Source organism: Felis catus, chromosome C1, assembly GCF_018350175.1.
Source record: "Felis catus isolate Fca126 chromosome C1, F.catus_Fca126_mat1.0, whole genome shotgun sequence".
Classification (NCBI taxonomy): Eukaryota; Metazoa; Chordata; class Mammalia; order Carnivora; family Felidae; genus Felis; species Felis catus.
Window position 1 is genome coordinate 71,169,773 of NC_058375.1, and position 25,807 is coordinate 71,195,579.

The window sequence follows — 25,807 nt, forward strand, 5'->3', positions numbered from 1 at the left end:
TTCCACGCTTATGGATTGGAAGAACAGATTTTGTTAAAATGTCAATACTACCCAAAGAAATCTACATATTCAATGCAATTCCTATCAAAATAACACCAGCATTCTTCACAGAGTTAGAACAAACAATCCTAAAATTTGTATGGAACCAGAAAAGACCCTGAATAACCAAACTAATCCTGAAAAAGATAACTAAAGCTGGAGGCATCACAATCCTGGACTTCAAGCTGTATTACAAAGCTGTAATCATCAAGACAATATGGTACTGGCACAAAAACAGACACATAGATCAGTAGAATAGAGAATCCAGAAATGGACCCACAAACACATGGCCAACTAATCTTTGACAAAGCAGGAAAGAATATCCAGTGGAATAAAGAAAGTCTCTCCAGCAAGTGGTGCTGGGAAAACTGGACAGCAACATGCAGAAAAATGAACCTGGACCATTTTTTGCACCATACACAAAAGAAACTCAAAATGGATGAAAGACCTAAACATAAGACAGGAAGTCATCAAAATCCTAGAGGCGAAAGCAGGCAAAAACCTCTTTGACCTTGGCCACAGCAACTTCTTATTCAACACGTCTCCAGAGGCAAGGAAACAAAAGCAAAAATGAACTACTGGGACCTCCTCAAAATAAAAAGCTTCTACACAGCGAAAGAAACAATCAGCAAAACTAAAAGGCAACCAACGGAATGGGAGAAGATATTTGCAAATGACATATCAGATAAAGGGTTAGTATCTAAAATTTATAAAGAACTTACGAAACTCAAGACCCAAACAACAAATAATCCAGTGAAGAAATGGGTAAAAGACGTGAATAGACACTCCTCCAAAGAAGACATCCAGATGGCTAACAGACACATGAAAAAATGCTAAACATCACTCGTCATCATGGAAATACAAATTAAAACCACAATGAGATATCATCTCACACCAGTCAGATTGGCTAAAATTAACAACTCAGACAACAACAGATGTTGGAGAGGATGCAGAGAAAGAGGATCTCTTTTGCACTTCTGGTGGGAATGCAGACTGGTACAGCAACTCTGGAAAACAGTATGGAGGTTCCTCAAAAAATTAGAAATAGAACTACCCTATGACCCAGGAATTGCACTACTAGGTATTTATCCAAGGGATACAGGTATGCTGTTTCAAAGGGCCACATGCACCCCAATATTTATAGCAGCTCTATCAACAATAGCCAAAGTATAGAAAGAGTCCAAATGTCCATCAACAGATGTATGGATAAAGAAGATGTGGCATATATATATATATATATATATATATATATATATATATATATATAATTAAGTATTACTAAACAAAAAGAATGAAATCTTGCCATTTCCAACTATGTAGATGGAACTAGAAGATTATGCTAAATGAATTAAGTCAGTCAGAGAAAGACAAATATCATAAGACTTCACTCATATGAGGACTTTAAGATACAAAACAGATGAACATAAGGAAAGGGAAGTAAAAATAATATAAAAACAAGGAGGGGGACAAAACATACGAGATTCTTAAATACAGAGAACAAACTGAGGGTTGCTGGAGCGGTTGTGGGTGGAGGGATGGGCTAAATGGGGCAGGGGCATTAGGAAGGACATTTGTTGTGATGAGCCTTGGGTGTTTATACATAGGAGATGAATCACTGGCATCTACTCTTGAAATCATTGTAACACTATATGCTAACTAACTTGGATGTAAATTAAAAAATAAATAAATTTTAAAAATTATGCTATATCCACTCTGTGCTCTATAAATGGAACAACAAAGTCTGGATGAAGGCACACCTGTTTATAATATGGCTTAGTGAATGTTTTAAGCCTACTGTTGAGACCTACTGAAGAAAGTTTCTATTCAAAATATGACTGCTCATTGACAATGTACCTGGTCACTGAAGAGCTCTGATGGAGATGGACAATGAGATAAATTTTGTTTTCATGCCTGCTAACACAGCATCCATTCTGCAGTCAATGGATCAAGGAGTCATTCCAAATTTCAAACCTTATTATTTAAGAGACATATTTAGTAGGACTATAGCTGCCATAGACAATGATTCTGCTGAAGGATCTGGGAAAAGCTAATTGAAAACCTTCTGGGAAGGATTCACCATTCTAGATGCCATTAAGAACGTTCGTGATTCATGGGAAAAAAACAAAATATCAACATTAACAGGAGTTTGGAACAGGAGGGTTGATACCCACCCTCACTGAAGACTTTGAGGGGTGTAAGACTTTAGTGGAGGAAGTAACTACAGATGTGGTGGAAACATTAGGAGAACTAGAAGTACAGCCTAAAGATGTGATTGAATGGCTGCAATCTCATGTAAAACTTTCGCAGTGGAGGAGTTGCTTCTTGTGGATGAGAAAGTGGTCTGAGATGGAATCTATTCCTGGTGAAGATGCTGTGAATATTGTTGAAATGACAACAAAAGGTTTATAATATTACATAAATTTAGTCAATAAAGCAGGAGCAGAGTTTGAGAGGATTGACTCCAATTTTGGAAGTAGTTCTATTGTGGATAAAATGCTAGTAAACCACATTGCATGCTACGGAGGAATTGTTCATCAAAGGAGGAGCTGATCAGTGCAGAAAACTTCACTGCTGTCTTATTTTAAGAAATTGCCACAGCCACCCCAAACTTCAGCAACCAACACCCTGATCAGTCACAGCCATCAACATCGAGGCCAGACTCTCCCCCAGCAAAAATATTACAACTTGGTGAAAAGCTCAGATGGTGGTTTGCATTTATAGCAATAAAGTATTTTTTAATTAAGGTATTTACATTATTTTTCAAACATACTATTGCACACTTAATAATTGACTACAGTACAATGTAAACATAACTTATATGCACTAGAAGGCCAAAAAAATTCATTTAACTTGCTTTGTTGCAGAGAGAGAGAGTGTATGTGTGTTTAAATACTCTTGGTTATCTTGTTATGAGGCCAGGTTTGAGATCACTGATCCAGGGCCACATTATCTTTTGTTACCTATATATTGCCTGTAAATATGCCTTTTGCTCTTTTATCAAAAAGCTAAAAGACCTTCTGCTCTAATCATGCTTACTATGGCAGTGGGGAAGCCTTTTGCCATAGCTCTGTCAAGTTCTATAGAGTTAGTCCTTTGAGACTTATTGGACCTCAGTTTGCAAGTAATCAGAGCCTATGAAGCAAGTGACTTCCCCAAACTACCTCTACTCTTAGACAAGAGGGATTTCTGTCCTGCACTGATGAAAGCAGGGCCTGAATGGCTAAGCACTTTCTGATTCTTGCCAATCCAGTTGCCTATTTAATATCTCTAACCTTGCTGCAAGGCAAGTAGGTCGGGCAGTCTCAATGTTGTATTGTGCTATGAATAGAAAACAGATTTAGCACTTTAAAATTCTGTAAAACTTCTCTAATTAAGAACCTCAAAAGTTCCAGAAAATATTTTTAGGATATATGTGCTGAAATTCTTTCCTACTCAATAAAGCTGAGACTCTATTAGTCATACCTTCATGAATACATTTTGATAGAGAAAATGAGTTTCCAAAAAGTAGCAAATGAATTTTTACCTGTGATCCCTTAATTTCACGATGGAAAGAGTCTGTGGCTTCTTTGACTAAAGCAGTTAATGCATAATATTCAGGTGAAAAACAATTAGCTTCTTGCTCTATGTCTATATTCATTCCGTCCATATATTGTGCTTTGGCCAACTTAACTTTTTGAGCTATCCAGGATGCTCTGAAAGTAGGATCAATTATATCTTTTAAGGGTATATCTCCTATGGAAGAAATATACATCTTTTGTGCATATGTGCTTTTCATAGTTTAATGAAATTTATTTTACAACACCTTAAAACATCTCATTATCTTGGAATACTAAGCCCCAAATTTAAGTTTTCCAAATAGAGAAATAATATACCAAAATAGAAAGTCATTACTCAATCTCCAAAATAACCATTATGAATAACTAGTAAAATCATTCTCAACTTAGAAGTAGAAATTGTAGACTGACTAGCTAAAAGTCATCAGGCTAATTAGGATTCACATTTTGCTCAAAATCAGAGTGATTTAATTCTTTAAAAAATAACTATCTGTGAAATGAATTAAACAGTATCTGAGATTAATTTTAGGATGATAAAGCACATACCAGATAAACACGAAAAGGGAATTTTTTGGAAAATCAGGATGACAAGAAATGCAAGTAAACTTACCGATTGGCTGGACACATCTAGTGAAAAACTGTTACCCACCTTTTAGCACTACTCTGGCTCCGTGTGAATGAGCATAGCACATAAGTTCTGGATCATATTTTCCAAAAATTACCACAGTTGTAATCTGTGACCAGTCATAAAATTTCCAAGTTCTATATCCAACATCAAACACAAAGACCTGCCAAAACAACAAAGATAAGCATCACTGCTTAAATCAAAGAGAATACAATGCTGACCACCCAAAATAACATTAAGCACTGATCATATACCAGGCACTGAGAGTACAACAGTGAACAAGACATAGGTGTCCCAGTATCATTGGTGGCAGCGGAAATTAACCAGGCCTCGAAAGTTGGGCTAGAGAGAAATGTGGAAAGAGCCAAGGCCTAGAGGCAGAGAAAGCATGGTGATTCTGCAACTCAGTATTGAGTATAGCTGACACCTAGGATTTGGAAGGAGACAGCAGTAAAGAACCAAAGAGATCTAGGCAGGGTTAAGTCATGAAAGGCCTTATAAGCCCTCTTGAGAAATTAGCATGAATTATCCTGAGAGAAAGGGTTTTAAAAGAATGTATACATGTTAAGTATGCATTTACATATGCATTTTAGAAAAATTCCTTAAGCTGAAATGGGAAGAGAGGCTAAAACTGGAAGCAGCACTGCTGACAGGAAAGCTGTTGGAAGAATCCAGGCAAAAGATGAAGGTGACCTCAGTTAAAATTGTGGAGCATGGGGCGCCTGGGTGGCGCAGTCGGTTAAGCGTCCGACTTCAGCCAGGTCACGATCTCGCGGTCTGTGAGTTCGAGCCCCGCATCGGGCTCTGGGCTGATGGCTCAGAGCCTGGAGCCTGTTTCTGATTCTGTGTCTCCCTCTCTCTCTGCCCTTCCCCCCCCTTCATGCTCTGTCTCTCTCTGTCCCAAAAATAAATGAACGTTGAAAAAAAAAATTAAAAAAAAAATAAATAAAATTGTGGAGCAGCAGAGATACGCCAGATAAATGAACAGATCTGGAAGATCCTAAGGGCAAAATTAACAGAATTCTGTGATGACTGAATGAGTAAAGTAAAAGAAAGGGAGGTTGATTCATATTGAAGTTTCTGGCTGCAGCAGCTGGAGCCACTGCCTCTATGCAAACGCACCAGATAATTGCATTTACTACAAATGGTTTTCGGTGAAACAAACTTCTTAAGAAGTCCTCAAGTTAAGTTCTAAGGTGGTGGATGTTATGCTTCACCAGTATTTTCCCTTCATAGATAATTCTAGAAGCACAGAAGTCTCACTGATAATTTTATTACAAATAAAGTTTTAATTCACTGATTTAGCAAATGTTTATTGAATTCCAATAAGGTATGGGGAATGCACCTCGCTAGACATTAGTGACAGAACCAGGTCCTTTAGCTGTTCAATTACAATAGTGTCAAGGGCTGCATGGAAATGCAAGAGGCCATGACACCATATGAAGGGGGCCTGCTACCCTGGTAGGGCGGGGTAGAGCTACACACTTTGGGGGAAAACTGAAATCTGGGTAATGATCTGGACACGATGGAAGGTTACCTATGAACAAAAAAAGAGCATTCTCAGGAGAGAACCAAAAGATCAATGTGGCAAGATCAAGTAGGGCTTTGTAGATACTCAGAATTTTGTATTTTACCCTGAGATGTAATGGGAAGCCATTAGAGTGTTTAAGCAGGGGAGGGACATAAAATCTGCATTAATAAATGAGAAAGAGGGAGAGATCAATAATCACTGGGCCACTATGAGGAGAGTGGAAGGGGGAGGGGAGGTATAATAGTTAAAACAGCCATTTCTTAATTTTCTCAATTTAAAAAAATTATTTCATTTTTATTCATTTCTGTTTTCAGAATTATTTCATTTCTGTTATTTCATTCTGTTATTTCATTTCATTTCATTATTTCATTTCTGTTTTCAGAGTTAACTATGTATAATCCATTTTTCTCCTAGGTAACTTCCCACTAAAATAAAAATTACAGAATGTGAAATTGGAATGGCCATTATTTTTTGGAGTTTTTAGATGCATATTTACATCACAAACCTTATCCCCTATTTTAATTCCAATAATTAAGATTGAATTTGTTTTTAAAAATACTGAAAGCTTGTGACATAATACAAATCCTAAAAATATAGCTGGATGAATCCACTGAAAGTATAAGGGAAAAAAGAGCAATGTAGTCTGTGTTTGAAGAATATAGGTCAGTAAAGAAAAAAACCATGAACTTACAAATGAACAAAATTTTTCTTCTTTGCATAATTGATTTTCCAAATGCCCACATACACTGCCCAATCCATGAAGAGGTGTTGGGCGCTACAGGAAGTCTTTCATATGTTAGGTTTCCACACTGAGTAGGTTCTTTATAAACACTTTACCACCTTTACTTACCTTAAGCAACGTACATATGCCTTTTTACTGGCATTTAAATGCCTTGCCTCAAAATCAGTTAGATTAAGAACTGGAAATTGTCCCTATCTTTACAATAGAATTGCTCTTTACACTGTTAGCCATAAAAATAAAAACTACCAGTTATTTTACCAGCAAAAAACTGCGTTTAGCTGGGACAAGCAAGCTATGGCAACAGCACTGGTAAATCTGCAGAACAAAGGAGAAGAATGCTCTTTTATAGAGGAAAGGAGGAAAGTGAGAAGGCTATTATAAACACAAAGTCAATCAGAATATACTGGAAGCTTGAAGTATGGTGGCGTTTGGTTGGCTGAGTTTTGACAGTCTAATTGCTTGGGCATTAATGGGGCAGGAGGAAATCCTTTCTTCTTGCTAAGGTACTAAAGTAGTATCCATATGCAGGGTACCTCTGCTCTTCCCCATTGGGTCTTCAATCGACGACAGGTAGGACATCAGAGCTCCCTCTGCCAGTCTCCCAACTCCAGTCTACATGAGGTTTCTTTTTATTAATTTTCACACTTCCCACTTTTGATCAAGATCCTTTTTTGGAAGCATCACTGATCAAGAGGCAAGTTTTCCACATTTAGTGATTTTGTCCCTAATACCTGGAAGGATCTTCCCTGATTGTCACATCCTGTATTAGAGGGAAAGTACTGCTATAGTTGGAAAGCACTTCAGGCCACATTTGAGTAACAAGAAAGATTAGGAAAGAGAAACTCAGGTATTCCCCCTAAAGTCTGTATCCATTCAAGGTCCTTACTACTGGAAATAATCTCGAAGAGTTGAGCCAGCATCACATTACTGGATACAACATTTTTTTTTAAAGTCCAACAGGCCACAAAGTATGAAATTTAATTATACAAAGAGGAAGTAACATAACAACTCCAAATTGTATAATGATTCTAAACCAGGACACTAGGTCTAGAAGTAGCCACAGAAATATTTACTGACACTTATACCAATTTAGGGGAGAAAGGTTCTTCCTATGTAGGCAGAGGTGGAGTCATGTATGCCTCCTGGAAGGCTCCACTTAAAGAAACCATGAAAACAGGAGCACCTAGGTGGCTGAGTTAAGCATCTGGCTTTGGCTCAGGTCATGATCTCACAGTTTGGGGTTCAAGTTTCACATTGGGCTCTGCACTGACAGTGGAGAGCCCACTTTGGGTCCTCTGTTTCCCTCTCTCTCTGCCCCTTCCCCCTCAAAAATAAACATTTTTTTAAAAACTAAAAAAAAAAGAAACCATGAAAACAGAATCATAAATACTGCAAGCCCACAGTAAAGGAATTAACTGAGGCATCTTGAGAAGTTACACTGTAGGTGTAAACTTGAAGCAAGGGCTGACGAATTTTTCGTAAAACAGCACAACTTGAAAGATGTTTTAAAATAGTATTCTTATCTCAAAAGACTGTTTGGAACCAAATGTGTTACTGAAAATACAGGTTGGGGGCGCCTGGGTGGCTTAGTCTGTTAAGCATCCAACTTGATTTTGTTTCAGGTCATGATCTCATGGTTCATGAGCTTGAGCCCAGCATCAGGCTCTGTTTGAGATTCTCTTTCCCCCCTCTCTCTGCCCCTCCCTTGCTTATGCTCTCTCCCTCAAGATAAATAAGGAAGGAAGGAAGGAAGGAAGGAAGGAAGGAAGGAAGGAAGGAAGGAAGGAAGGAAGGAAGGAAGGAAAGAAAGAAAGAAAGAAAGAAAGAAAGAAAGAAAGAAAGAAAGAAAGAAAGAAAGAAAGAAAGGAAGAAAGGAAGAAAGGAAGAAAGAAAAAGAATCTGTAAGGCTGCAAACTCAGAAACCATGAATCTGGATAAGAATCCAATGTCAGTTAATAGTTCAGATGAAATCGTGAATTCTGAACTTCCTACCTTTCAAAAATAAAGTGAACAAGTAGGTTGTCCCAGGAGCATGATAAGGCTCTTTCCAAAAAGCTATAATCAAAAGAAGAGGGTTCCCCCTTCCACAAGGGCTTGGGAAATACAGATGAGGTATTGTCTTCCCACAAAAAAGACAGAAGACACAACGGTGAGAAAAAGGTATACAGGCCTGGTCCAGACATCTTGGGAAAGCTGTCTTGTCAGATGCCATCTGCTTTAATTCCAGGAAATCTTAACTTTCACGTCATTAGATGTATGCAGGTCTGGTCATGGTTTGATGGTTTCTTTAGATATGTCATGTGAATCTATTCCCTGGAGTTTTGTGGCATAAGGCTTGGTTTGCAGTTCCTGATAAGGAAGGGCCTTTCCAATGAGGTAGAAGACTCTCTATGGAGGTGGGTTTTTTTGGTTTTTTGGTTTTTTTCCCAACAAAATCTCCAGGTTGCAAGATGTGATGATGTTTCAGGTCACCTTCTCCTGAGGGTGCATGGTACAAAGATTGCTCTACCTAAGTATGGTTATTTTTGAACCCAGAAGATGACCTAAAGACTGGAAGAACAGACTCCACAACCAAATGTAAAGAAGAGGCCACATCAAGGAGGTTAGGAAGCACTGATGTGGTCAGGAGCCAAACTGACCCACAGGACTGTCCACGCAGGTCTGGGTATCAGGGTGGGGAGTAGACCCCACAACAGGCACAAAGGACCCACACTGGGAAGACAAATGCCCACAAACATTTGGCTTTGAAAATGGGAGGGTTGAATTTCCGGAGTTCTTACAATCAAAGAGGCTTAACACTTTGAACTTAAAAAATCAGCTGGCGGGGCGCCTGGGTGGCGCAGTCGGTTAAGCGTCCGACTTCAGCCAGGTCACGATCTCGCGGTCCGTGAGTTCGAGCCCCGCGTCGGGCTCTGGGCTGATGGCTCGGAGCCTGGAGCCTGTTTCCGATTCTGTGTCTCCCTCTCTCTCTGCCCCTCCCCCGTTCATGCTCTGTCTCTCTCTGTCCCAAAAATAAATAAATGTTGAAAAAAAAATTAAAAAAAAAAATCAGCTGGTTTGGCTCTGAGAGAGCCAGAAGGCAATAGGAAACTGTCCCTTAAAGAGACAGCACAACAAACAGCCCCACTGAGATCCAGCATAGAGCAGCAACTTGAAAAATTCCAGGGGTATACAGGAAGGAGATTTGTTTAATAATCTCAAGAGTGTGTGCTGGAAGGGCAGAGATCTTTGGGAGACTTCAACAACAAAAGAGCTGGCCTGCACCATTTCCCTCCCCCTGCCTAGATACACAGACACTGGCAGAAAAAAATGCAGCAGGAACACTCTCCACCTAGCTTGCTAAAAGCATGCCCCACCCCCACGTGTCTCTGTAGATCTGTCCCCTCCAAGTTGGCTGGCCTCAGAAGTTTTCCTGGATGGCTGCAGATCCTCTCCCACTCTGGACCAGCACAGGCCTTGCTGGCACAACACACCCCTGCCCCCATGTTCTCCTGTAGACCAGACCCCCAGTGCATACAGCCTTACTCAGAGCCCATCCAAAGTAGTGCCACAAACCTGGCAGTGTGCAAGCACCCCCCACAGAGGCCAGCACCACTCCAAAGTGACTCTTGCCCTGGGGAGAGAGGAACATAACTTCACAGACCAGTACAACCACGGCCCAGCAGTGGGCTAGGGACAGACATCTGGTTGCCCCACCCACCAAAGAAAACTTCTCAAGGGACAATACAGGGCAAGTACCCTGTAGTTCCATGCTACTGCATCCCTGACAAACACCTGGTCAAACTCAACTCAAGCCAAAGGCAGCCCCAGTCTGGCGCACTAACAACACAGGGACTAAGTCCTTCCCACAACAGGCAAAAAAGAGCCATTGCAGATGACTGGACTGAAGGCAAACATGGCTCAGCCACAATAATAGGGTGCATGCAACACACATAGGAGAGAAGTGCCAGGTTCTGGTGAACAAAGGATGTTGCACTGCAGGGCACTACAGAACCTCTTATTCATAAGCCCACTACTTCCAAGAGCAAAAGACATAGCTGAATTTCCTAACACATAGAAACAGACACAAAGAGTTAGTCAAAATGAAGACAGAGAAGAATGTGTCCCAAATGAAAGAACAGGACAAAACCACAAGAGAGCTAATTGAAACAGAGATAAGTAACATGCCTGATAGAGAATTTAAAGTAACAGTCATAAAGATATTCATTGGACTTGGGAAACAAGTGGAGGGACCTTCATGAGACCCTCAACAAAGGGACAGAAAACATAAAAAGGAACCAATCAGACATGAAGAACTCAATAACAGAAATTAAAAAGCACACTGGAGGGAATAAATAGTAAACCAGAGGAAACAGAAGACTGGATCAGCAACCTGGAGGACAGAGTAATGGAAAGCATTCAAGCTGACCAGGAGAAAGAAAAGAAAGAAAGAAAGAAAGAAAGAAAGAAAGAAAGAAAGAAAGAAAGAAAGAAAGAAAGAAAGAAAGAAAGAAAGAAAGAAAGAAAGAAAGAAAGAAAGAAAGAAAGAAAGAAAGAAAGAAAGAAAGAAAGAAGGAAAGAAGGAAAGAAGGAAGGAAGGAAGGAAGGAAGGAAGGAAGGAAGGAAGGAAAGAAGGAAAGAAGGAAAGAAAAGAAAGAAAGAAGGAAAGAAAGAAAGAAAGAAAGAAAAGAAAAGAAAAGAAAAGAAAAGAAAAGAAAAGAAAAGAAAAGAAAAAAAGAAAGAAAGAAAGAAAGAAAGAAAGAGATTAAGGAAAATCAACAATATCATCAAGCATAATAACATTCACATTATAGGGATCCCAGGAGGAACAGAAAATGTATTTGAAGAAATACTAGCTGAAAACTTCCTGAATCTGGGGAAAGAAACAGATATCCAAATGCAGGAGGCACAGAGGGTCCCCCAAAAAAACCAACCCAGGGAGGTCCACATCAAGACACCTAGTAATTAAAATGGCAAGAAGTAATGATCAGAGAATTTTTAAAACAGCAAGAGAAAACAGTTACATACACAAGAAATCCCATAAGGTTATCAGCTAATTTTTCAGCAGAAACTTTGCAGGCTGGCCAGAAGGGAGTGGCATGATACATTCAAAGTGATGAAAGAGACAAATCTGCAACCAAGAATATCCTATCAAACAGGCCTATTATTTAGAATAGAAGGAGAGTTTCCCAAACAAAGGTTAAAGCTAAAGGAATTCATCACCACTAACCCAGCACCACAGGAAATGTTAAAGGGAACTCTGAGTGGAAAGGAAAGACCATAGGGAAGAGCAAGGAAATCAGGAAGCCATGCACCCCAATGTTTATAGCAGAACTATCAACAATAGCCAAATTATGGAAAGAGCCCAAATGCCCATTGACTGACGAATGGATAAAGAAAATGTAGTATATAAATACAACGGAATATCACTCAGTGATCAAAAGAATGAAATCTTGCTTGCCATTTGCAACAACATGGATGGAACTAGAGTGTATTATGCTAAGCAAAATAAGACAGTCATAAAAAGATAAATGTCATATGTTTTCACTCATGTGGAATTTAAGAAACAAAATAGATGAACACAGGGAAAGGGAAGGAAAAATAAGATAAAAATAGAAAGGGAGGCAAACCATAAGAGACTCTTAAATACAGAGAACAAACAGGGTTGCTGGAGGGGGATGGGCTAAATGGGTAATGGGCATTAAGGAGGACACTTGTTGGGATAAGCACTAGGTGTCATACTTAAGTGATGACTCACTAAATTCTACTCCTGAAACTATTATTACACTATTATTAACTAACTTAGATTTAAATAAAATTTAAAAATTAAAAAAAAATTAAAAGGCAGGAAGCACAAAAGCAGTGAAATTAAGTATATCTATAAAAATCAGTCAAGGGATTCACAAACTAACAGGATGTAAAGTATAACACCATATACCTAAAACATGGAGGTGAGAGGAGTAAAAATTTAGTGCTTTCAGAATGGATTCAAACTTCAGTGACTATCCACTTAAAATAGACTGCTATATGCCTAAGAATGTTATAAATAAACCTAATGGTAACCAGATCAACCAAATAAAAAACCAGAAACATACAAAAAATAAAGAGAAAGGAATCCAAGTATATCATTAAAGAAAGCCAGAAAACTGGGGGAAGACAGTAAAAGAAAAAAGGAACAGAGAAAAACTACATAGGAACAGGGTAAAACAAGTAACAAAATGGCATTAAGGACATACCTATCAATAATTACATTGAATGTAAATGGACTTAAGGCTCCAATCAAAAGATATAGGGTGACAGAGACACATTTTAGACCTAAAGACATGCAGATTGAAAGTGAAGGGATTGAAAAGCATTTGTCATGAAAATGGAAGAGAAAAGAAAGCTGATGTAACAATACTTATATCAGACAAAAGACTTTAAAAAAAAGACTGTAACAAGAGACAAAGAAGACACTATATAATAATAAAAGGGATGATCCAACAAGAAGATATAACAAATAAAAACATTTATGCACCCAACAAGAGAGCACCCAAATACATAAAGCAGTAAATAACATAAAGGAAGTAATCAATAGTAATGCAATAATAGGCGGGGACTTTAATACCCTACTTACATCAATGGATAGATTATCTAAACAGAATCAACAAGGAAACAGTGGCTTTGAGTGACACACTGGACCAGACAGATCTAATAGATATACTCAGAATTCCATTCTCAAACAGCAGAATACACATCCTTTTCAAGTGCACATGGAACATCGTCTAGGATAGATCACAGGTAAGACCACAAAACAAATCTCAATAAATTAAAAAAGATAGAAGTCATACCATGCATCTTTTCTGAATAGAATGCTATGAAACTAGAAATCAGCCACAAGAAAACATCTGGAAAGACCACAAATACATGGAAATTAAACAACATACTACCAAACAATTAAAGGGCCAACCAAGAAATTATAGAGAAAATTTAAAAATTCATAGAGACAAATGAAAATGAAAATACAACCATCCAAAATCTTTGGGATATAGCAAAAGCTATTCTCAGAAAGAGGGGGCCTGGGTGGCTCAGTCAGTTAAGCATCTAACTTTGACTCAGGTCATGGTCTCATGGTTCATGAGTTCCAGCCCTGCATCCGGCTCTGTGCTGACAGCTCAGAGCCTGAAGCCTGCTTCAGATTCTGTGTCTCCCTCTCTCTCTGCCCCTCCCCTGCTCACACTCTGTCTCTCTCTCTCTCTCTCTCTCTCTCTCTCTCTCATTCTCTCTAAAATAAATAAACATTTAAAAAAATGGGGGGAGGGTGTCTGGGTGGCTCAGTTGGTTAAGCATCCTACTTCGGCTCAGGTCATGATCTCACAGTTCCTGGTTCAAGCTCCATATCAGGCTCTGTACTAACAGCTCAGAGTCTAGAGCCTGCTGCAGATCCTGTGTTTCCCTTTCTCTCTGCTCTTCCCCTGCTTGCACTCTCTCAAAAATACATAAACATTAAAAAAAAAATTTTTTAATTTTTTTTAAAAAGAAGAAAAATCTCAAACAACCTAACTTTACACCTAAAGGAGCTAGGAAAAGAAGAACAAACAAAACCCAAAACCAGTAGAAGGAAGAAAACAATAAAGATTAGAAATAAGTGAAATGGAAACTAAAAAACAATAGAACAGATCAATGAAATTAAGAGCCAGTTCTTTGAAAAGATCAACAAAATTAACAAACTTTAATCAGAACTATCAAAGGAAGGAAGGAAGGAAGGAAGGAAGGAAGGAAGGAAGGAAGGAAGGAAGGAAAGAAAGAAAGAAAGAAAGAAAGAAAGAAAGAAAGAAAGAAAGAAAGAAAGAAAGAAAGAAAGAAAGAAAGGGAAAGAAAAAGAGAGGACACCAAGTCAGAAATGAAAAAGGAGAAATAACCATTATCACAGAAATACGAAGGATTATGAGAATATTATGAAAACTTATATGACAACAAATTGGAAAACCTAGAAGAAATGATTAAATTCCTAGAAACCTATACCTTCCTGAAATGGAATCAAGAAGATAATAGAAAATTTGAACAGTCTAATCACTAACAATGAACATGAATCAGTAATCAAAAAATGCCCAACAAACAAAAATCCAGGACCAGATGGCTTCACAGGTAAATTCTACAAAACATTTAAAAAACAGTTAATATCTAGTCTTCTCTAACTACTCCAAATAATAGAAGAGGAAGGAAAGCTTTCAAATTCATTCAATAAGGCCAACATTACCTGGATACCAAAACCAGACAGACACTACCAAAAGAGAGGGAGAGAGAGAGAGAATGAACTACAGGCCAATATGTCTGATGAACAGACACAAAAAATCCTCAACAAAATATTAGCAAACTGAATCCAACAATACATTAAAAAAATTCATTCCTGGGGCGCCTGGGTGGCGCAGTCGGTTAAGCGTCCGACTTCAGCCAGGTCACGATCTCGCGGTCCGTGAGTTCGAGCCCCGCGTCAGGCTCTGGGCTGATGGCTCGGAGCCTGTAGCCTGTTTCCGATTCTGTGTCTCCCTCTCTCTCTGCCCCTCCCCCGTTCAAGCTCTGTCTCTCTCTGTCCCAAAAAAAAAAAAAAAAAATTCATTCCTCACAGTCAAGTGGGATTTATTCCTGGAATGGAAGTATGGTTCAATATTCACAAATCAATCATTGTGATACATCACATCAGCAAGAGAAAGGATAAAAACATATGATCATTTCAGTAGATGCAGAAAATGCATTTGACAAAGTACAACATCCATTCAACTGTCAACAAAGTAGATTTAGAAGGAAAGTACCTCAACATAATAAAGGCTATATAAGAAAAATTCACAACTAACATCATATTCAATGGTGAAAAACTGAGAGCTTTCCCTCTAAGATCAGGAACAAGACCAGGGTGTCTATTCTCACCACTTTTAGTCAACATAGTACTGGAAGTCCTAGCCACAGCCATCAGACAAGGAAGAGAAATATAAGGCACCCAAATTGGTAATAAAGAAGTAAAACTGTCACTACTTGTAGATAACATGATACTAAATATAAGAAAACCCTAAAAACTTCACCAAAAAACCTGCTATAACTGATAAATGAATTCAGTAAGATCATAGGCTATAAAATCAACATAGAGAAACTACATTTCTCTAACACTGTAACATTAGTGTTACATTTCTAACATAATAAAGTAGCAAAAAGAGAAATTAAGAAAACAATCCCATTTACAAGTGCACCAAAAATAATAAAATACTTAGGAACAAACATCCAAGGAGGTGAAAGACCTGTACTCTGAAAACTATAAAACACTGATGAGAGAAACTGAAGACAACAAAAATTGAAAGATATTCCATGATCATGGATTGGAAGGGCCAATATTGTTAAAATGTCCATACTACCCAAAGCAATGTACAGATTTAATGCAATCCCTATCAAAATACCAACAGTATTTTTTCATAAAACTAAGAGAATAATAAAATTTCTCTGGAACCACAAAAGACCTCAAATAGCCAAAGCAATCTTGAAAAAGAAGAACGAAACTGGAGGTATCACAATCCCAGATTTCAAGATATACTGCAAAGCCGTAGTAATCAAAACAGAACAGTATGGTATGGCACAAAAAATAGACACATAGATCCATGAAAGAGAATATAGCCCAGAAATAAACACACAATTATACGCACAATTAATCTTTGACAAAGGAGGCAAGAATATGCAATGGGAAAAAGAGAGTCTCATCAACAAATGGTGTTGAGAAAACTAGATAGCTACATGCAAAAGAATGAAATTGGACCAGTTTCTCAAATCATACAGAAAAATAAACTCAAAAGGTATTAAAGACCTACAAGTGAGACCTGAAACCATAAAAATCCTAGAGGAGAATACAGGCAGTAATTTCTCTGACACTGGCCATAGCATCATTTTTCTAGATGTCTCCTGAGCCAAGAAAAAAAAGCAAAAATAAACTATTGGGACTACATCAAAATAAAAAGCTTCTGCACAAGGAAGGAAACAATCAACAAAACTAAAAGGCAGCCTACAGAATGGGAAAAGATATTTGCAGGTGACATATCTGATAAAGAGTTAGTATCCAAAATACATAAAGAACTTACACAACTCAACGTAAATCCCAAATGATCCAATTAAAAAATGGGCAGAAGACATGAACAGACATTTCTTCAAAGACAACATTGGGATGGCCAACATACACGTGAAAAGATGCTCAACATCGCTAAACATCAGGGAAATACAAAGCAAAACCATAAAGAGATATCACCTCACATTTGTCAGAATAGCTAAGAAACAACAAGTGTTGGTGAGGTGGTGGAGAAAAAGGAAGCTTCATGCACTCTTAGTGGAAATGCAGCCACTGTTAAAAAACAGTATGGAGGTTCCTCAAAAAAATTAAAAATAGAGCTACTATAAGATCCAATAACTTCACTACTGGGTATTTACCCAAATAATATGAAAACAGCAATTTGCAAAGATATGTGCATGCTTAACATTTATTACAGCATTATCTACAATAGCCAAATTATGGAAGAAGCCCAAGCGTCCATCAATAGATAAAGAAGACGTGGTGTGGGGGGCACCTGGGTGGCTCAGTCAGTTGAGCATCTGACTCAGTTTCAGCTCAGGTCATGATCTCAGAGTTTGTGGGACTGAGCCCAGTGTCGGGCCTTGCACTGACAGCATGGACCCTGCTTGGGATTCCCTCTCTTCTTCTCTCTCTGCCCCTCCCCTGTTCATGCTCGTGTGCGCTCTTTCTCTCTCAAAATAAATAAACTTAAAAAAAAAAAAAGATGTGTGTACACACACACACACACACACATGCACACACACACCACACACAGTGGAATATTACTCAGCCATCAGAAAGAATGATATATTGCCATTTGTGACAACATGGAAGGATCTAAAGGGTATAATGCTGCCTTTCAGCCAGAACAACCATCTTCCAGTAATTCACCAAAATGACCAACATAAAGGGAAAAAGGAGAGGTACATGCTATATGTTCTCTAGACCTTTTGGAAAACATGAAGTTGTTCCCTCAGCCACATACATAGGAATCTACAAGAAAGGTGATATTGTGGACATCAAGGGAATGGGCACTGTTCAAAAAAGAACACCCCACAAACGTTACCATGGCAAAACTGGAAGAGTCTACAGTGTTAGCCAGCATGTTATTGGCATTTTTGTAAACGAGGGCAAGATTCTTACCAAGAGAATTAATGCATGTAGTGAGCATATTAAGCACTCAAAGAGCTGAGATAGCTTCCTACAGTGTGTGAAGGAAAATGATCAGAAAAAGAAGGAAGCCAAAGAGAAAGGTACTTGGGTTCAACTGATGAAAGCCACCAGCCTGCCCCACCCAGAGAAGCATACTTTGTGAGAACCAATGGAAAGGAGCTTGAGCTCCATTGAGCTCCAAAGGAGCCCATTCCCTATGAATTTAAGAGAGGGTATAATGCTCAGTGAAATAAATCAGAGAAAGACAAATACCATATGATTTTACTCATATGTGGAATTTAAGAAACAAAGGAAAAAAAGAGAAAACAGAAAAACCCTGTTAAATATAGAGAACAAACTGATGGTTACCTGAGGGGAGGGGGATTGGAGGACGGGTAAAATAGGTGAAGGGGATTAAGAGTACACTTATGATGAGCACTGAGTAATGTATAGGACCGTTGACTCACTGTATTGTACAACTGAAATTAATAAACACTATATGCTAATCATACTGGAATTAATTTTTTTTAAAAAACAACAAAGTATGGTTATCTTTAACAGAAGCAATTAGGCTTTTACAATCCTGAAGTGGATTTCCTTTTATTAACTGTGGGTCAGAGGAGGCAGGGGCTAAGTGCACTGGGTATTCTGTGCTATTACAAAGGGTGAGGCCCTCAGAGTTCCAGTGTGGGTGGATCCGAGATTTAGAGGGACCAACAGCAGTGCTTTAGGCCAAGGTATTTGGAGGATCTCTATAAATGTTGAGAGGTGGGTCTAAATAGTGCTGTTTGAAGATGGTATGCACAATGGAAGTGTTGTAAAACCAGCCAAACCACACAGAATTATGAACACATCTGTAAAATAGTAAAACAGTAAAACAGGTTCCCTGATCACTATGAAGTTTGAGAGGGGTTCCCCAGGTATAATCTTTCAAACAGAAGCATTAGCCTGTCTATAAGAGAAAGCTTCGGTCCAGTGAGAAAACATACAAACCATTACTAAAACACATTTAGCCATGAGAGGGGAGGTTGTATAAAATCCATTTGTAGGAATAGGTTTCTCTGGATAGTAGGCACTTTGGACAGCCTCATTAACTTTTCTTTACCAAAATTGGTTCATAAATGCCATCCTCTGTCAGCATGGTTCAATGCATGTACAGCGGGAAATATGGGAAATTTTAGAATTTCTGGTAAGGCCAGATTGTTATTTGGTTCAAACCAGGGTTCTATTTTTATGCAGCCAACAATTATTATTATGGAGCCAATATTGTTTTTCCCTCTCTAGGGCCAGCTATTAGGCATCTCTTACCAATTTTTCCAAAATTATCATTTGGGAGAACAGCCCGTTGAGCTGTGGCAGAGGTTTGGCTATTGATTTCCTTGAGAGTAGCAATTTTGGCAGAAATATCAGTGAGGTGGATTACTTTGGCCTACAGGGAGTGAGTCTGGAATGCCCAGGGAACCTTAAGAGTCAGGTGGGTCGACAAAAATATGGCATCTAATACATTTTGGACATAGGAGCCATTTTAAATTCTATTTCCATTGGAAGTAAGGACATCCCATTGTTTCCATAATATTCCAAAGTCATACCAACTAACAGTATAAATGCTTGTGGTTTTACCCTTGGCTACAGTATAAATTCAAGTAAAGCCATAGGGGTCAGCATGTTGGGCTGAAGTATACAAAATATAAAGGTGCTGTTTCAAGGACTTCAAAAGGAGTTGCACTAGGATATTCAGTATCATACTCATCATGTTTATCCTTTAGGTAAGAACCATCAGTCAGTAAACCATGAAAAACCTGCACTCACAGCAGTTTCATATAAATTGCCACAGGGATTCAAAGGTAATCTGTCAGCACCAAGCAGTCATGAGGGGTTTCGCCTGGATTCAAATGTAGTCCTTATTCTCAGATCAGGTGCCTCAATGATCAAACCTGAGTTTGAGCAAACTGCAGTTTTTCTTTGTAGACTTTAAGTCCTTTGAAGTCCAAAAGTTTGAGGGGCCTCTGGGTGGCTCAGTCTGTTAAGCCACCAACTTCAGCTCAGCTCATGATCTCACGGTCTGTGAGTCTGAGCCCCACATCTGGTTCTGTGCTGACCGCTCAGAGCCTGGAGCCTGCTTTGGATTCTGTGTCTCCCTCTCTCTCTGCCCCTCCCCCACTCATTCTCTGTTTCTCTCGCTCTCAAAAATAAACAAACATTAAAAAAAAAAATTTAAAAAGGGGCGCCTGCGTGGGTCAGTCGGTTGAGCGTCCGACTTTGGCTCAGGTCATGATCTCACAGCTCGTGGGTTCGAGTCCTGCGTCGTGCTCTGTGCTGACAGCTTGGAGCCTGAAGCCTGCTTTGAATTCTGTGTCTCCCTCTCTCTCTGTTCCTAACCCACTTGCATTGTGACTTTGTCTCTCTCAAAAATAAATAATAAACATTAAAAATTAAAAAAGTTTGAACAGGTATATTCTTCCTGTGAAGAAGTTTGAAAAGAGCAGAAAAGCAAATTGTCTACATATTCTAACAGGATAGAGCCTGCATAAAACTTTATCACATCCAAATCAGCTTTTAAGTTTCATGAAAAGTAAAAAGGACTGTTCAAGAAACGCTGGGGCATCACTGTTCAGGTATATTTCCCTTCTTTCCAAGTAAAAGCCAAAAGATATTGGCTATCCTCACCAGCTGGAGTACTAAAAACATGCTGCATAGATCAATTACTCACTTAAGAATTTGCTATCAGTGGGAATTGATGTTAGTGGCATGTGGGTGTTAGAAGCCACAGGGTGCCAAGGAATAACAAGGTTATTTATTGCTGGCAGGTCCTAGACAAACCTCCATCCTCAGACGTTGGGTTTTCTCATAGGTAAAGAGGGGTATTACAGGCCAAGAGCAGGATAAGGAAGCCCCAAGCCTTGTAATATCCTATAATGGGCTTGATGTCTCCTTGAGAGGCTTATTTATAGGGTGTTAATTATACGAGAGGGTTTAAGAGATCTATTTGAATCTTGATGGGCGGTTCACTGTGCATCTTGCCGATGTCAATTGAGGCTTTTGCCCATAAAAAGGAGGGTAGCTCAGCCAATAGAAGCTAATTTAATTTCCCTGATTGGCTTTTATTACTATTGTCAAATTCAAGAATTATTTCCCCCTTTTGGGAAATATTTTGGCATGATACTTATCTAAGAAATCTCAGCCCAATAAATGCATAGGGGTGGAATAACTAAGGAGAAAAAGGGTATGTCTCCAAGGGCCTAGACAAAAGGGAAAAGGTTCAGAAATAGGATCCTGTTGAGGTTTTTTAGAGATACCCACTATTTTAACTGTTTTAGTGCTCTAAGGCACTGCTTTGTAGCAATAGGGTTAAACCCTGAGAGTGTAGCTCTGGGGTCAATAAGAACAGAGAGATTTTCATTCCCAGTCTGGGCAGTGGTTGCTCGGAAGCCAATTAAGAGGGAGGATTGAGAAGAGCCCGTATAATTCCTTGGAGCTCTGTCACTGGGAATTAAGAGGACATTGGAAAGACCAACTAGAAGGCTGAAGGTACCTGCAACACTTAAATTCATAAAAATCTTTTTTCCCCAATGTCCTGGCTCTCTGCAGTAACAACAGAAACTAAGGGTTGTTTTTTGTTTGGGTTTTTTTTGTTGTTGTTTTTTTTTTTTTTTCATTTTGTTTAGGGGGCTTCATTTGCTGGAGTTGAAAATCGAGAATTTTAGCAGTCTTTTAGGTGATTCGTCTAAGATGTGAGCGAGCAAATTTGCCAAATTAACTAAATCTGTAATGGTGAGTTTCCTGTTTCATCCTGATCCTTTTAACTAAAAGAGAAAGATCCCAGGTAAGCCCATTAATAAAGAGAACTAAATGCTACCCAGGTAGACTCAACATCTAAAGAGGAAAAAATTCTTAAAATACAATTTGGAGTTGATTGTAAATAGTCATGAACAGGTTCATCAGGCTTCTGTGTGGAAGCCTGAATCTTGTTTCAATTAGCAGGTTTAACAAAAGCTACCCTAATTGCTCGGTAGAGATTTCCAGTGAGTGTTCTACCCTGTTGCCAAAAGTTAGGGGTTTCTCTAAATCACCTTCAGGATGTTACCTCGGGGCTAGTTTCATCCAATCTTTGGCCTGGTCCTCACCACCAAGCAGGTGAACTAATTAATAAATATCTGAGAAATGAAGTTAAGTCTGAAAAACAATGCTAAATTCTTCAGCAAATTTATGGGGGTCGCCACTCACTTTAGGAAACTTCATGACTCACACACAATTCGGTCTTAGTCCAGGGAAAATAAGAAACTTGGGTTTTATTTAGATCCTCAAAAGACTTAACTTTAAAGAGGAAGGTTTTAACAGGCTCAGGAGAGGAAGGATGGGAGAGAGATTCCTGTCTGCAAAGAGGGAGGGGAAAGGGGCCTCAGAAGCCATTTTGATTCCTTTCAGTTGTTGGTTTGCCTCAGTTAGATTAGAAATAGTATCTTGCAAAGAGGCAAACTTAGAATCCTGAAAACATCTGGGAGCCTCAGGGTACAATTTAATATAAGCATTCCATTCAGTTTTTTGCTTTGTTTTAGAGCCTCAGCTTTCTAATTTAATTTTGAGTAAAACAAGTTTGGGGAGATAGAAATTCCCCAGAACAGCCATTGATGTTCTAAATTTTGGTTAAGTCAGTCCATTTAGTTATAAATGCGTGCAGGGAGGGACCATTGTTTTAAAACAAAACCAGCCAGAGTCTGGTGGGGGGGGGGACCCTCAAAGCATTCTGATGACTGAAATCCCATTTCATGGAGGTTTTTCTCTAGAGCAAAGAGAAAAATTTCTAAACAGCAGTTTTAATAGATACAGCTTGGTTCCAAAAGGAATCAAACCAAAGGCCAGCACAGTTCCAGTAGAAACAGTCCGGTTCCAAGCAGGAGTCCCAGCAAAGGCCAAATGAGTATTCTCATACAAAGAAAAAAAAAAGAGAGAGAGAGACAAACAAACAAACAAAACCCAAGGCCTTAAAACAAATCCCAAATAATGCCTGGAGAATTCAAACACAAAGCACGGAGCTCGAAATCCAGGATAAAACTTACCCTCAAACCCCAGGGTGGGTGAGAAAGCAGTGAACCCAGGCTCTCTGGGCACCAGCACCCATTTGCTCACCACCTTCAGAGCTGTTGGGGGTCTTCTCTAGATCCCACTTCTGCTCACTAAGTAATATTAACCTTGAAAATAAAACTGCCAGCTATTTTACCAGCAAAAAAAAAAAAAAAAAAAAAAAAAAAAAGTGTTTTTTCGGGAATAGCAGAGAATTGCAAACCAGGACAAACAGGCTACCGCAAAACCATAGGCAGATCCACAGAACAAAGGAGAAAAAAAGTACTCTTTTATGGAGGAAAAGGAGAAGTTAGGAAGGCTGTTAAAAACACTCAATCGGAGTAAACTAGGAGTCTGAAGTATAGTGGCCCTTCATTGGCTAAGTTGTAACGACGTCTCATTGGCTGGGCTGTTGCCAGGGGGGAAGAAAGCCTTTCTTCCCCCTGCTAGGGTAGTAGAGTGGTATCCACAGGCGAGGTGCCCCAGCTCTCCTCGTTGACAAGGAGTGGTCGAGTGTGAGAGCTCCCCCTGCTCGGCCTCCTGACTCCATTCCAAAGGAGGTTTCCTTCTGATTTTCACAGGACTAAGTCTTTCCTGGTTCAACAGGAGTTGAACCAGGAGTCATCAAACTCTAGGTGTCACGTGGTTTTTCATCCTGCCTGCCAAAGGGTGTTTGATTACGGTTCCCAAAAGCCTTAGACATTGTTAGGTGGGCGAAAGGAAAAATTAAAGACCGATTTTTACCGCCCTTCTTGGGCTGTTTTGAGGTACCTAACAGAAAGGGCTGGTAGATAGGGAAAAGCAAAGGTAAGCAGAACATCCTGCCTTCCAATGTACTGTTGTAGGGCTGAGATTCTTTCAAACGAAATATTCATTTTCTTGCAAAACGATGGAACGTGCTGCTTGGGAAATACCTCATCATCCTACTTCCTTGCTAGTGTGCCCAGAGTGCCACCCGAGGGGCACAGCAGGGCAATGAAACAAATTTGCATTTGAGGTCAGACCTGGGTTTGAATGCCTGCCTGCCTCTTTCGGGCAGGCACTAACTGTGAGACCTGCGAGGTTACTCAACCTCTCTGAGTTTCCTCATCATCGGCTGAAGGCAGGCCCTCAGGGAGGGGTCAAGGTGGGTGACTACACCCACACCACCTCTTCTTAGGGCTCAGTTTTGCTTTTCTTACAGGGCCACGAGGACCGGACCTGGAGGGGCAGGGGAGAGGCACTGACCTCGAAGTCAGGGTGGTGGCGGATGGGTTGGCACAACGCTGGATCCTGGCAAGGGCAGCGGGCCCCTGCCCAGAGTGGCAGCACCACCAGCGGCAGCAGAGCGAGCCCAGGAATGCCACGTGGCCGGCAGGCGAGGAGGCACAGGGGAGAGAGCAGCGGCAGGGCCATGACGGCAGTCACTGCCCGGCAGGAGTACCTTCCTCCAACTGGTGGCTCAGGTCCAGCCTCTCAGCAAGGCGGACCCTGCCTCAGGGCAGAGGTGATGGCGTGGGAGGGGCTGAGCAGTCTGGGCCACTGGGGACATGAAGGTCGGGTGAAGGAGAAAGGCCGCGGTGAACATCTCCCCTGGCAAGCCAGTGCCTCGTGTCCCCAGCAGACCTGCTGACTCAATCAAGTAAATATCATCACTCCCTCAAACTCACAGACACCCCCTCAGCACTCTACACCTGTCTTTGTGTCGTGGCCTTTGTACTCCTGCAGTATAAACGTGGAAGCAGTCCCCCAAATGAGAAGCAGGGGGCTTTGAAAGAGATGACTGAGCAACATGGTTGGAATGGTGCGGGTTAGGGAGCTCTCCTGGGGTGCTGAAACCGGCCCCCATGCACAGAGGGCAGGGAGAGACCAAAGACAGAGGCAGCCACTCCAGGTTGCTAGGTGGCAGTTTTAACAAAACAGCAAAGGGAACTTACATACGAGGCTCGTCTGGGACAGCAGCAAGACAAATGGATCCCTGTGGCTGCCCTCCACATCTTAAAAAGCTTATCAAGAGGCCCTAACTGGGCTCAGGCACATAATACCGTGCAGATGTTTTTACCACCACATCACCACCTCAAGGTTATGTCCTTGGAGCAGCCTCTGGGAGCAGGAAAGGCAAGCGGAACCTGTATTCCAAGGACAGGGGCGCGGGTGAGGAGCCTCAGAGTGCTCACAGGTCAACGGGGCGGGCAGGCATGTCTTTTTGATGACATTCCCCAATGCGCCACCCTCAGTAACAGGCTCTTACAATCTCACATGCCTGAAAGGTCAGCAAGGGGTTTCATTAACGTGGAGGTGCCTCTTTTGATGGCTATCTGCTGCACCGGAGGAGGATGCCACAGCAACAATAGAGGCACCTGTTAGAGAAAACACAGATTAAGACAATAATTCCCCAAATTAGTGACACCTCTTTCTATTAAGAGCCCTAGGATCCAAGCCATTGATTTATTCAATCTTCTAGCCTGGGGTTGGATCACTCAGGGCATTTTCACCTGTGTCCTCACGTGATTCGATAAAGATCTACATTAGCATACTCATAAGGAATGAGCTCAGAACATTTTGGCTTGATAATGGCACAGGCACCTCCTTGTGAGGTAGTAATAATGTCCAAGGACATCCTATTTTAGAAGATAGTTTTGCTTGGGGTGACTCAGTCAGTTAAGCGTCCAGCTTCGGCTCGGGTTATGATCTCACGGTTCGTGAGTTTGAGTGCCGCGTCGGGCTCTGTGCTGACAGCTCAGAGCCTGGAGCCTGCTTCAGATTCTGTGCCTCCCTCTCTCTCCCTGCCCCTCCCCTGCTCTCACTCTGTCTCTCTCTCAAAAATAAGTAATAAACACTAAAAAAAATTTTTTTTAAAAAGAAGACGGTTTTTCTCACTAGAGTCATTTCAGTGTTCAGTAAGGACAGGTTTTTTTTTGGTTTTGGTTGTGGTTTTTTGGCTATCGTTCAGGGCGTGCTGACTGAATTTTTTAGTAAGGGCTTCTGTGTATGCTATAACATCCTCCAGGCCTATGGAGGGAGCAAAGACAGTAGCCAAATAATCAAACCAGTGAAAGACAGTGTCTACCTGGCCTTG

The 25,807-nt window shown here is 40.2% G+C and overlaps 1 protein-coding gene and 1 pseudogene across 3 annotated transcripts in view; one reads left to right on the top strand and one right to left on the bottom strand.

Annotated features, from left to right (window-relative positions):
- The window catches only part of CTBS (chitobiase), a 44,751-nt gene extending 19,414 nt beyond the window's left edge, over window positions 1-25,337 (bottom strand). Inside the window, exons 1-3 of one of the 3 annotated variants that reach the window (XM_023258860.2) lie at window positions 23,977-25,337; window positions 4,243-4,381; window positions 3,563-3,771 (exon numbers count right to left, since the gene is read on the bottom strand). In XM_023258860.2, coding sequence (XP_023114628.2) covers window positions 3,563-3,771; window positions 4,243-4,381; window positions 23,977-24,144 — 516 coding nt within the window. In that variant the 5' untranslated portion in view covers window positions 24,145-25,337. Of the gene's footprint in view, window positions 1-3,562; window positions 3,772-4,242; window positions 5,026-22,745 lie in introns of those variants that run through there. The other 2 variants (XM_045036113.1, XM_045036114.1) reach the window with 2 other exon arrangements.
- On the top strand, window positions 17,317-18,676 carry LOC123379674 (annotated as a pseudogene).
- Window positions 25,338-25,807: the final 470 nt, after the last annotated feature.